The sequence below is a fragment of the Ambystoma mexicanum genome, chromosome 12, assembly GCF_040938575.1.
Source record: "Ambystoma mexicanum isolate Mex_15411 chromosome 12, UKY_AmexF1_1, whole genome shotgun sequence".
In the NCBI taxonomy this organism is placed as follows: Eukaryota; Metazoa; Chordata; class Amphibia; order Caudata; family Ambystomatidae; genus Ambystoma; species Ambystoma mexicanum.
The window spans coordinates 1,188,933,491-1,188,946,695 of NC_090936.1; the positions used below are offsets into that span (position 1 = coordinate 1,188,933,491).

General features: G+C 44.6%; 1 protein-coding gene across 1 annotated transcript in view; it reads left to right on the forward strand.

Annotated features, from left to right (window-relative positions):
* PPM1H (protein phosphatase, Mg2+/Mn2+ dependent 1H) overlaps positions 1–9,736 on the forward strand; it is a 625,702-nt gene extending 615,966 nt beyond the window's left edge. The window contains exon 10 of the mRNA XM_069629843.1: positions 706–9,736. Coding sequence (XP_069485944.1) covers positions 706–853 — 148 coding nt within the window. The 3' untranslated portion in view covers positions 854–9,736. The remainder of the gene's footprint in view (positions 1–705) is intronic.
* The last annotated feature ends 3,469 nt before the right edge of the window (positions 9,737–13,205 follow it).

The window sequence follows — 13,205 nt, forward strand, 5'->3', positions numbered from 1 at the left end:
AGTCGGGATTTTTGGCTGTCACAATTGTCAGGTCGACATTTTGGTACGATTCTGGTGCATCACAAATGCCATATATCATACAGAAACATTCAATATTTTTGTCAAGTAATGGCTTCTCTTTTCTTGGTAGTGATGTGTGAATTATAAAGGTTAATGCGATTTATGATGAGATTTGTAACGAATTATATTAGACTAGACATTTTAACTTTGTTGTACATGTATTTAATGAGGTTTAGTATACAGGTTTGATATAACCAACACAAAAGTTATGGCTTCTGATGAAATGTAAATTAGCACCCAGGGAGAAGGTGCCAGCCCATAGGGGAAAGTGGGTTAAATCTCATGGAATCAGATAAGGATGCGAACAGGAATAATGCATGTGGTATAACTTGGCCACCAAGCCATCACCAGCCAGTTACTTATGAAGTATTTTTTACACTATCGTGGTCGTAGTATTTAGGATTTTAAATGGTGGATGTGTGGCAACATGTGGAACCGGATAATAAATGATTTATACTGTCAAAAGGAATTGTTTTGGCTTTGAAATGTTTTGTTTTAACAATTGACAAGTGGGATAAATAAAGTACAAAATGGCGTCTACTGCATTGGAAGATGAGCAGTTTTGCACAAGACACACACACACACACACACACACTAGAAGGTTCTGTTCTAACAGGTAGCTGGTCTCTTTCTCTCATCCCACAGGTATACCCTGGCTGCTCAAGATCTGGTGATGCGGGCCCGTGGGGTGTTGAAGGACCGAGGCTGGCGGATATCCAACGACCGACTTGGCTCCGGGGATGATATCTCGGTCTACGTCATCCCTTTAATCCACGGGAACTCGCTGTCGTGAAACGGGAGGAGCGGCCTTCGGAGGTCTCGTTGGAAAGCTGCGGACAGTGGATATGATGCAGAAATGTCCTTTCGTCCCAGTGTCCTGTACCCCAAAACGTGCCGGATGGGGAGCTTTTTGGCGGGAACGTAGAGGAGCTTTGCACAAGCACCTTCAGTGGTGTATCGTCATGTTGTATCTGCTTCCCGGTAGTATATTCATGTTTTGGTGCTCGTCAAGAGCCGATGCTGCTAGTGCGTCATGGATTAGTGACTTGTTTCGTTGTCACCGCTCTATATTCTGATCCAGGACTAGGATTCCTTTGGTTTTCAATGTGGCAGGGACAAAAATATATATATATATATATATCTATATATATATAGTTTTTAGGTTTGTAAAGGGTACAGAAAGTCTTAGGTCTTGTTACAAATCGCTATAATAATTTCTCTATTTTATTTAATATATATTTGTGCGTGGGAGGGGTCTCCTGTGGTCTCCGGTAAATTGATGAGACAAAACATAACACTACTTCTCATTGGAAAGAACTAGTCTGTTTCTCTATGCACACTTTTCTTACACGTATTCAGCCTTGAAGTTGGCTTAAGCTTTTGAAAAGGTCGACACATGTTTCGGCTAAATCACACACACACTGGGTTGGCCTTACTGCATACGTCTTGTACATGCACTTTGAATATTTAAACCACGCATTCGGATTTTCTACATTATCTTCACATATTGGTTTCTGCAGCCAGCGATGGGACATTAATTGCCTAAAAAAATTAATGGAAATTCACGCGTTCAATTTTCTGCCGGTCAATGTGCCAATTTGCAGCAATGAGCAGAGCGTGCAATGGGCAGAAGCATCCATGTTGAGAATTGGGCGTTTTAATATGCAAGTTAGTCACACCAAGAGACACTTTGTAGAACAAATGGTTCCGGCTGTATCCGGCCATCACGCAATCGTGGCAGTGGGGAGGGGAATTGTCTCCAACGTTGATTACCTCATCCCCGTAGCTGCTCTCCACCCTCCCCCCAATCAATGTGCATATGACATTCCTGAGGAAATTGAAGTAGATTTGTCTTTATTTCTGTCAAACGCATCTTTTGGTGTTGAGTGTTTCCGGAGCGAAGCTGGGCAAACTCCTCATGCCATAAATGGCATACAAGCAAGGGATACAAAATGATGCCCTCTTTCAAAACCCCAATTCCTAGCTCCAACTCAATGCGGGTGCTATATGCAGCCCACTCCTGGTCCTTCTGCATTCTTGTTTTATGAACCCAGGGTTTGATGGGTAGAGGGTAGTTGTCTTATTCCCGGATTTGTGGTCCATGCCCCTCCAGTCTTGGGCTTTTGGTGGTCATTATTCAATCCATGTAGGTCCATTGCGTGGCTGAACGCGGGGCATCAAAACGGTCTAGAAGGTGAGTTTTTCTTTACATGACCCGTTCGACCCATTTCTGTTTTTCTCCCTGCTTTTGTCTTTGAATCTCCGGTGTACAGTCGGATCCGAGCCTTCCGTCTGCGCTCCGGCCACTGCTGCAGCCCTGTCTGGTGTATTGGTCATTGTTCGGTGGGGATATGTCTGTTCTTCCGCATTCAGGCCCTTACAGACCTTTGACTCTCGCAATGCTTCGTGCTAGGATGATCCCCGATCATTGACTGCTAGCTCGGGATCATGGGAGTTGGAGTCCAAAACATCTGGAGAACCACAGGTTGCAGACCCCTGTTTGAAGGATCAAGCAAGGGGGCAAGCCAATTTGTTGGATGCATTTTCCTGCTGGGCCTGAATTTTGCAATGAATCTTCTCTGTAGAGAAAGATGAGGAATTGGCCCAAGAGCTGCTTTGTTGATGGAATGGGAGCCGCTGCGCGTACTCGCCTGAAGCGAAGTGCACGTTTAACATGCACTGAGGGTCCCTCTTCATCTTGGTTTCTGTGGTGTGTCACCCCTCCTGGGAGCATGGTATCTCCCAGGGCTCATGCCAATGTCACATGTCAGTGACTATGTGACTAAAACAATAAAAGGGACGAGCCAGTTCCGGCTGATCAGTCGAGGTAATCCTAGCCTGCGGGTGCAGGCTTACACTGCACCTTCTATAAGACCCCATTGACCTGCTCAGCAGCGTTCCAATGGCATTTAGTCCACATGGAATGTTCAGCAGAGCGAGAGTACGGGCACGTTTCTGAATCCAGGTTACAATGGCCATCAATGCCAGTACCATCAAGTGTGCATGGTAGATGCCAATCCCGTCCACAGCATGGCAAAACACTGGTGGGTCGCTCTGTCAACGGCACTGCCATGATGCACTGTTCACTTCTGGGGGGAGGGGAGTTTTTTTTAACCCCGACCTCCCATGTCCCACTCTCCCTTAACCCCTGCAGTTACCCTCCCCCACCACACGCTTGCCTTCAGAAAGGCCCCGGTTGGCAAACCGTCATGCCATGTACTCCCGCTCCATGGTGTCCTGGCAGGTTTTTGGCCAGGTGGCATTGCACGCGCTGGTGTGCTTCCGCTGTAATTCTGGACAGTTTGTGCCCAAGCCTACAGGTCTTCCAGAAGTGCCAACTTGTTCAAGAGTGCCAACCTGCTGGAGAAGTGTCCTGAATTCCCTTTTAGCCTCTATGGGGACAGCAGATGAAGAATAGTGACTATGTGACTTGTGCCCAAATCATGCCGCCTACTTTTTACCAGTGTGTGATCCCGGCCAGATCACTTTACGTCTGTACACCTGGGCTATCCTATTTCCCAAAAGGTGCACCGTTTACCAATGGGTCAATGGCGGTAATGGGCAAAACATAACACAGCTAGGGGTTTACTCCTATGCTCCACTGGCTTGTTCTGTGGTTTCTTTGATAGGATCCAAAGAGGAACCTCTTAGTAGCCATAGAACCAGGTTACCATGAAGTTTCAGGCTTTTGGGAGAGTTTCACACATGAACCAAGAATGCTACCCACAAAAAGAGGATTCACTGGGAACAAAACGCTGCAGACATGCGTCTCCTGCTAGTGACCGTCCATTCCACTTTTGAGGACACTCCTTTTCTGTATGCCTGTGTTAAGAGGCCCCTGGTGACTCCGGTGACCCGGATTCAATTCCCACCTCCTCCACTGAACCACATTGTGTGTTTCTGGGCAAACAGGGCTTTCTCCGTGTAGCTCCATTTACTGCTAAAAGGTGCCCTTTGAAATGAGTCAGTTTCAAGGAGAAATACACCTGCTTGTTAATGTGTATTATGCAGTGTGTCTCGCATGTTTGCATTAAGGGTGTCTGTTTGTTTATAATGGAGTTGAAAAGAAAGTGACACTCCCTCTCTTTCACTCGCTCTCACTCCTTTCAATGCCCCCTCCCCCCACTCCCCTACTAAGTCTGTCGATTTTTCTCTTCCTCCTCTCTTTTTCTCTCCCACACCCTCTCGGCGTTGTAGTGACTTGTAATATTAACAGAAATGCATTACATGGCGGGAAGGAGTGTCTTAGGCTGGAGCACCCAATTCTTAAGCGACTCATTCCTGAGACGTGCCAACGGTGCCTGGGCATTGCATTTGAGCTCAGCCTTCTCGTTGCCAGGCTCTTGCCAAGGTGGCATCAAAGACAGCTGTGGGCACTATGATTTTCATCATTGTGAGCAGGGCCTGTGCCGGTCACAGGAACACAAGAACGTTGCCTGGCGTGCAGTCCAAAGTTGCCAGAATGCCCCCACAAACAACAAGTGATGCCCAGTGCCTGGCGGGCAGAGAGTTGTAAACCCTGGCATTGGCACAGCTTGTCCACTCGTCATTGTTTAGCCGACACTCTCGCTAAATGTCTTGGAAGCGTGCCACCATGTGACCCAAGTCGCCATTAGACCATGGATTTCTATCTAGTTGGGACAACCTTTTCATGAGCAGAGCATTGTTGAGCATTTGGGTAGCCAGCCACTTGCTAAACTTTCACATTACCCAGCAAGCCCCTCTGCATGGCAGTGATGCTTCAAGGAGGGAATAGCCTGAGGGATCAGTGTTCTCTGGACTGTCGGCTTTGCCTATGACCAGGCCCACAGGCGTGACTGAAGGCCCACCTGGATCCAGCAACTCCCCCTCCTCCTTCTTAATTTTGAAATTGGTATCTTTAAAGTGGATTACAACTTTTAAGTTGTAAAGCTGGAGCACCATTGTTCCTGGGTTGGCCCTTGCCCCGCTTCCCCCACACGCCGGTGAGCATCTTGCACGCTTAAAGATGGCCGACCGTTTCCTTGGCTACTTAGTCAATCGCGGACGAGATGCAGCTCTGTACAGGGCGCGAGATCACGTCTGTCACGTGCCAGGGTTCAGGCCTGTGCAGCTTCTTTCATCACTTTTCCATTTGGGTTGGAAGGAGCAGGAGAAGGTGGATATATCAAAGCAGAGGAATGAAGAAAATGGACGGGACGAGGCAGAGGAGGAGCCCATAACTCACAGGAGAGACTGAGGGGGTGTGGGGGGTCATGATTGATCATAGACACAGTCTGATGTTCTCCAGAGGTCGTCCTTCTGACACATCAGCCTCCTCTGCTCAGTGTTTGCGCCGGCAGCTTCTGAAGCTGCAAACTGCGGATGCTGTGTAGGCCGCCAGCAGGCAGGCTGCCCAGGTGCCACGTAACCTTGCATTCAATTCCTTTTCTTCGTCTTTTTCGGATTCTGTATAGCTCGCTCTGTGCTCTCTGACCACTCCACTCTTCTTAAGCCTTGTAAAGCTTTCCACCCGGGATCCGCAGGGATAGCAGTGTGCTCTAATGCTGGAGCTTGGAACCTTTGGCGCTCCCCATGCTCTGGACTACAGCTCCCATGATGCCTCCCCATTGACAGATCTGTATAGTGCTGATGGGAGTTGTAGTCCAAAACCACTGGAGAGCAAAGGGTTGCATACCCCTTCTCTGAGGAGGCGGTTGACAACAGTGGAACTAGGGGCCAGTCAACCAGTTGTTCCCCACGATACCGGTCACTTCATTTTCTTGGGGCTTGAGCTCCTGATTAGTTAGAACCACACTAAACAAGATGACAAAAAAAAAAACCTGTAAAGTATATTTTGCATATACATTGGCAGTGCATCTGACGGCCGGGCTCAAGCTACTAGTAGCCAAATCTAGAAATTGCCTGCGGCAGGGCTTGCCGATGCCAGGGTTCATGTGAGGAAAGAGGAAACATGTTGGTTTACCAGTTACTGAGATTTGGAAAGTAATCTTCAATCTACAAGATTACTAGCAACATAATACAAACCTGTTTTTTTTGTGTAAATGTGTAAGTAAACCTAAGCTACACTATGCCAGTACCACCCAAATCAAGGTCACAGGGCCTGGTTGAGCTTCCTAGCTCACTGTGGAAAAAACCGAAAGGCCCCGCAGAAGGCCAACATTTGCCCCGATGTTGCTTGGCGCTGCTGCAGAATGCATTGTGCAATTTAATTCTAAATTTGAGTGCCCCACCAGTCGAACCGCTAGAAATCAGGTGGTTCTGCCAAGGGAAACCTCAGTGTTGTCAAAGTTGAAAGGGGGAAAGCTAAATGGGGTCCAGAGGAGCTGCCCTAAGAGATCCTCCAGATCGCACCACTAAAGAGGATGCGCTGTCTGCGGATGTTTGCTGCCAAACGTACCACCGCCAAAGGGAACTCTAAAGTTACACCTGGTTCCAGGCGTGGCACATTGGGGCAAATAGTTGGCCATTATCAGCCTTTCTGACCTTGCATCATCACCGAGGTGATGGCTGATGGTGGCAGGACTTGCGTAAGATGAAGCAACTGCTTGCAACGCTCAAGGATTGCCAGAGAGGGGTTTGGGCAAGGAGGACCACTGACATCGGGGAGCATAACTGCATGGAGTGTGTGGGTTGTACGCTTTGATGCAGTTGAAGGTGTGTGTCTGTCTGTCTTTGTGCGCTCTCCAGGACTTTCAGGGTGGTTTTACGATCCCACCTGTAGTTGCCCCCAAGGACATCAGGGTATTACCCATGCGGGATGGGGGTGCAAGACTGTGAAACATGAATACGAATGTGTTTGCTCTGGTAGCAGCGCTCCCTTTTGACTCTACTAGATTTTACGAAGTGCGCCCCAGCTTTACGGTTCCAGGTACCCTGGCAAAACCCCATTCTGTACCCAAACGCTCCGTCCAGGCCATTTGCACTTTATCGAGCGCTCCTTGCAGGGATCCTTTAAGAAAATCAGAAATTAAATGTATTTGCTGCGTAGCTATTGGTGAAGTCCGTCCTCTGTGTTTTGTGTTCGCTGAGTTTTTGTGCCATCATGTTCGTAAGGCAGAAAAGGTGCAGTCTATCGTAGAAGCTCCAACTATCCACCCGAATTATTCTCCAAGAAGGTAGACCTATCACTTTATGGGGTGGGGGAACACACCAGTAAGAAAGAAAGAAAGAAAGAACCCCTCCTTCCTCTGTACTCCAAATTTGATCAACTCCTCCTCGCTCCCGGCATGCGTCAGAAGTCAGCCTGTGGTGTACTCGAATTATGTTGACATCATGCAACGTGGGTGGTGGGGCCGAGCACCGTATTCTCTCCATTCTTTTTAAACTTTGCCCATCATATCTGTGACCTCACCCAGTCAGGAAAGGAGAACCCCACTGTAACCAAAGGATTAGGGGTGTAATACTAAAGACATACAAAAAATGATACTGCCTGGAAATATTTCAACTAAAGCAAATGATACATATTTATGTAAATGCTTAAAAAAAACGTCACACTATTATGTATCTCTACATACTCGGAGAGTAATTGCGGAACTCAAATGGTATAGCTGCCGGTTCCATGCATTTCAACAAACTAATTTACTTCAATGCAATTTACTTAGTTGAAATTACTTACACAAAAATACTTCACATTTTTTGGTGGGGTTCCCCCCCGACCAAAGCTCCCCTTTCCCTTCACTACCACCCCCGATCCAAACCACTCCCCACCCCCTTTACACCTTACCCCACAAATACATATGAAATTCTAAGTATTTTCAAAGTAAACTGAATGTAAGTAATTTACTTCATGGAAACAATAGGATTCCTGTGTGCATAGTACAAGTCACCAATTTCCACACTAAAAATAGCTGCCTTTGAACATTCAGGATCAATTCAAATATGACGTCACTGAAGACCAACTGGTTTCGACCAGGTGCCTCAATATATTGCCACCTTCATCAGGGTCATTCTATTCTTTATACAATCTCATCATTGCAATGAAGACCCCTTCACGCTCTTAAGTCCCTCAGCCATGCCGAACACCCATTGGGAAACAAATCTTTGTGTAATGTACAGTGTCCATCTGTTTAGATTAGACCACTGGTAATTGGTAAGAGTTGCCAACAAAGTTTCGCTGACACGGTGGATTCACTGGTACAGCGTCGGGGAAGGGGGTGGCCAAGCACCTGATTTTCTCCATTCTTTTCAAAGTTTGCTCCGTCATGTCTGTGACTCAGGCATTGGAAGAACTTGTGCCATCACCACCTACGTTTAGTTAACGGATGCCAGTGCCCGTACTGTGGGCATGAATCGGGTGGAGCCTTCCTATTCCCCATTTGGAAGGTATGGCTGAAGTCTTGGGGTACAACCACAGCAGCGCACTGACAGCTGAAGCAAAATATCTCAGAAATATGGTGTTTAGTGGCATCCTGCTTGGCCCACCTACTTCCATGGTACTTGGAGTTCAAACACAGCCTTTCTGTACACTTATTCCAACATGGCAGGCAATCCTGTTCTCTTTATAGGCACAGTCCCCCTTACAGGGGTCCACCAAAGTACTTCGTATTTTTGTTGACTATACTATTTTCTTTCTTACTTTACAGAACTTTTAGTAATAGAAAGCGAATCAAGAGTAGATCCCGCGTCGGTACGCTATGTGTTAATGCACATTGTCAAGGTACCTATAAGTAAGTGCATTTCCTATCTGCCAGGAAATGTACTCCATCACTGAGTGTATTGTCAGAATGCGCTTGCGCTACACCCTAGTGCGTATGGGAGGAGAGTGCTGCAGTGATCCTCAAAGGCCCGGAATGATCAGTACCCGCAGCGAATGACTGTGATCACAGATCATGCTGACATAGCACTGGACGCTGAAGTGGCAGATGTATATATATTTATACACAATGACTGAAATTGTGTTCTGTTTAATTTATAGTGTGAGTTACATGTGACCGGACAATGCTATGTTTCCTTTCTTGTAATAGGTGCCATTTTGTTACGATCACTGGACGATCTAGCCAAATTTCATTATCTCGATCTCTGTTTGCGTTCGACTCCATTCAGCTTGAACACTTGAGCTGCAGCAACCTGGACAAGTGTCTTTCCCGTAACCCGGTACATAGTTCTGTATGTGTTGACATATGTCCTAGATGAAGATTCTTTGGTAACATGCTACCCTCTAGTCGTTGATGAAGCATTACTGTATACGTTCCAGTTGTGTTATACCAGTCATGTACTTGAAGGAGACGGTCATTGTGCACCCCCACATGTTGGGTTCTTCCATTGGTTTCCAATCCGTCTCCCCTTTTTCTTTTTGTAGTTGTTTACCTTTTTTTGTTTTTGTTTGTATTTTAAAATCTGGTATTGACCTCAAGTGGCCAAAACGGAATGGGTGTAGTGTTTTTCAGAATGTACAATGATTTTATGTTTCATATTTACCTAATGAAATAAACTGAGAAAAAAGTGAAAATGGCACCTTTTTGGATGACAATGTTTTTGGACCAATGTTTAAAATCGTTCAGTGTGACTGGAAGCAAACCTTTTTTTTGTTTTTTTCGTAATCGTAGGACAAAAACAATTGTTTAGACAGAGGGATATATTTTGTGTTTTTGAAAATTATTTTACATGTAAATTGCGAAAGGAAAAACAGTTGAAGAAAAGAAAAAGAACATGTTCAAGGATGTTTTAAAAAATAAAGATCTATATTACATCTTAATGTTTTCAAGTGTTTTTTTTACAGCAAATCCTGCCTCTGGTTGATTTAAAAAAAAAAAAGAGATGCGTGTTGGAAAAAAATCAGAATGGGAAAAGGGTTTGAAACGGCGACGAAAAAATGCAACATGTTACTAGACACATGAACACTGGACAGTATGTTTTAACAAGGTCTAAAAAAACAAGTTATTAAACAAAACAAATGAAGAAGCATTATATATATTGTTTTATTTGATTGAATTGTACAAAACTATTTTTACAAAAATGACAAAGTCATCAAAGAGAAAGCAACTTCCAGAGCCTTGAGTCTTTACACCAAGTCCTAGCACTAATAAAATATGGAATCCAGTCCCTTTATCTCGTGTACTTCCGGAAAGATATCTTTTTCTGTTGATCTCTGAATACTGGAGCACTTGCAGCTGATATCAATTTTTCATGTTTGTTATTCCTCCTCAGCATCACTTAGCTGTATAAGTTCCTTTTCTTTTGGGCCATCCAAGCCAATTTGTCTGAAGAAACCCACAACTGCTATTACCAATTGAGTCTTTTCTCTGCTCATTAGGCAAACCCACCATTCTTGTTCACTGTAGACATGGAGATCCTTGAGGAGATAGTCACTCCTAGGCATGTTAGGAGGAGATGTCTTGTGGTCTCCACCTGATTTGGATTCTCGCAAAAGCGACATTTATTGGAGGTCGCTAAACCTCTTATTGCTAGAATCTCATGTGTACTCATCAAGTTCAGACGGATCCAAAGAGAACTTTGACGAGTTTGTTGGTCTGGAAATTTGGCTAGGTAAGGAGTAACCTCATTCAGTTTTTTAGGTCTTACTGGGAAATCTTTAGTTCGTGCGTAGCCGGCGGCTTCATCCTGAGTTTCAATCCAGTCGAACTCCAGTAGCTTCTTGTTGACTTTTCTTATATTTTGAATCAGCTCTTCCTCTGTACTTCCTACTCTGTCCAGCAGCAGCCTATTTTTTAATTCCAATCAGTGAGCATAACATTCAGCTCCTCCTGCATTTCTCTTTTGATGATTTCAAAAATCGCCTTTGGTGAGGGGAGAATGATTTTTCTGTAAAGCATTGGGCCATTCCGCTCCACTATCGCTTTAACAGAGGTTAAGTTGAGTTCACTGTGAATTAGAGCAATTAGGGTTGATTGTGGCAAGACGAGAACTCGCCCCCAAAAGCAGCCTTCCAGTTTTTTCCAGATTGAGGCCAGTATCAGAGGCATGGCCTCAATTCCATAGGTTAGAGTGGGTACAACCTTTGCTTTAAAAAAATCTAATATAGGTTGCAAGGAAAAATAGCCAAACATTCTATTCACCGCTTTTGTTTGGACTGCCATGGTTATGATCTTGACATCAAGATGTTCTTGCATTGGGAGCTCAATTCTGCTGTTATTTAAGATGATACCTAAATATTTGAAGCTCCTCACCTTCTCCAGCTGGCTCTCATCCGCAAAATGTTTTTGAGATTTCTTAATATTCCCATTCTTACCAAACAACATAACTTTTGTTTGGGCTTTGTTCAGTTCCAAGTTGTTTTCTTTCAGATAGGCCATCAAGTTATTCAACTGCCTCTGAAGGCCCACCAATGTTTGATCTATTAGTATTATGTCATCTGCGTAAAGTAGTCTAGGAGGTTTTGAATTTCCTAGCGTGGGGAGAAAAGCTCTAATCCTCACCTGGGAATCCATAAAGTCTGCTATGTAAGAGTTGTACAGTTCTGGGGCTAAAGGACAGCGCTGCTTAACTCCTCGTGCAGTGGATATCTCACTTGATAGGAGACCTGCTCTGTTCAGTCCCTCTAATTGATGTAAAATAATATAAAGTCTTTATGGGTGCGAGGATGGAGTCTGGGCAGTTTCTCTGGACCAGCTTTTTCCACAAAGTTTCCCTGTTGACCTGGTCCTAAGCCTGGACCAGGTCAACGAAAAACTAAATAAACAGGTGGTTTTCCCTCCAATACGTTAGCCTTCGGGGAGCTCAGCAGTAGAATATTAGCTGTGGTACCCATACCTTTAACGAAACCCGCCTGCAAGGGGTCATAGTATTCTGATTGCATTATCCATTCCTGGAAATTATCTAAAGCGAAAGACCTGAAGAGTTTCCCAATTGTGTCCAATAGTGCGATGGGCCAGTAGTGACGGGGGTCATTCTTAGCACCTTTTTTGGGAACTACGTGTGCTTTCCTCCTTGATGACTGGATCTCTCTTGTTTCGGTACAATTACGAAAGACTGCGCTAACAAAAGCAGCCCAGTCTTCTGTTTGTTTTTTCAAATCAAAATTGGTTATCCCGTCAGGGCTCGCCACTCTTGAGTTGTTTAATTTCTTGATCTTTTTTTAATAATTTGATCCATATCAGTTGGAATTTTCCAGCTCATCTCAGTGTCTAGCAGGGTAGTGGGCGGTTCACTTACAGGTTTTTTGTATAGTTCTATAAACTGGGTTACCCAGATCTGTTCGGCCACATTATTCTGCAAAGCCGTGTTTGTCTCGTTGGCACTTGATCTTATCAAAGTCCAGAAGTCCCTTGATCTCTTCCCACTCAAAATGCAAAGCATCTCTTCAGAATCAGTTTGATACAGTTGGTGATGTCGATGCTGCAACCATGTTTTATACGTTTTCTGCATAATTTTAACTTCCTCAATTCATTTTGGATTACTTGACTGCTTAGCCATCCTCTTTGCATGCCTCACCAATCTCGTCTTCTCTACCAAGGTTTTGTTGTAGACGTGAAGATTGGATTGTGTCGCGTTGACATGTTGTGTCTTCTTTGTTTTATAGAGTACAAGTAGTGGATTGTAGTCTAATTCTTCAGGCCTCACAGAGTTCTCATAAGTAGTTTTCTTCTGATAATTCTCAGTAAGAGATTTAACAGCTTTTTCATTTAATCTGAGGCGGACGTTACCATTGCAACTTTCAACCTCTGCCGACATAAACATAGTTCTGGAGCGGATTGATTTCCAAGTTGTGACTGAAATGTTATGATCACTGTTCATGGTTCTGATCACTTTAAAGCTCTCAATTTGGGCCAGAAACTCGCGTGTGACGCAAGTATGATCTAGTTTCAGGCCTGTGGAGGTCATTTGAATTCATCAAAAGATTACATTTATTTTCTCTTATTTGCGGTGGAAGGCGGATGCCATGGGGACTGAATTTTGATCCGTCTTCGATATATACAGTGTTTAGGTCCCCAGTAATAATTATGTGGTCTATTTTATGGGCCTCTCGCGCTTATTCTAAGAGATTTTCTATTCTCTTTATGTAACTCTCAGTGGAAGTTGCAGCTGAGTTCCAATACGTATTTATCAAAAGGATTGTTTCTACTTTTGGCAATTCTTTTGACTTCTTTGGAATCTCCCAAGAGATTAGAGTTGCTTGCGTTAACTCCGACATTGATATGATACCCTTCAAATGTAGACCACTGCCAGATCGAATGGCTGTGAGAAGACCCGCTGAGGGGTGGCCT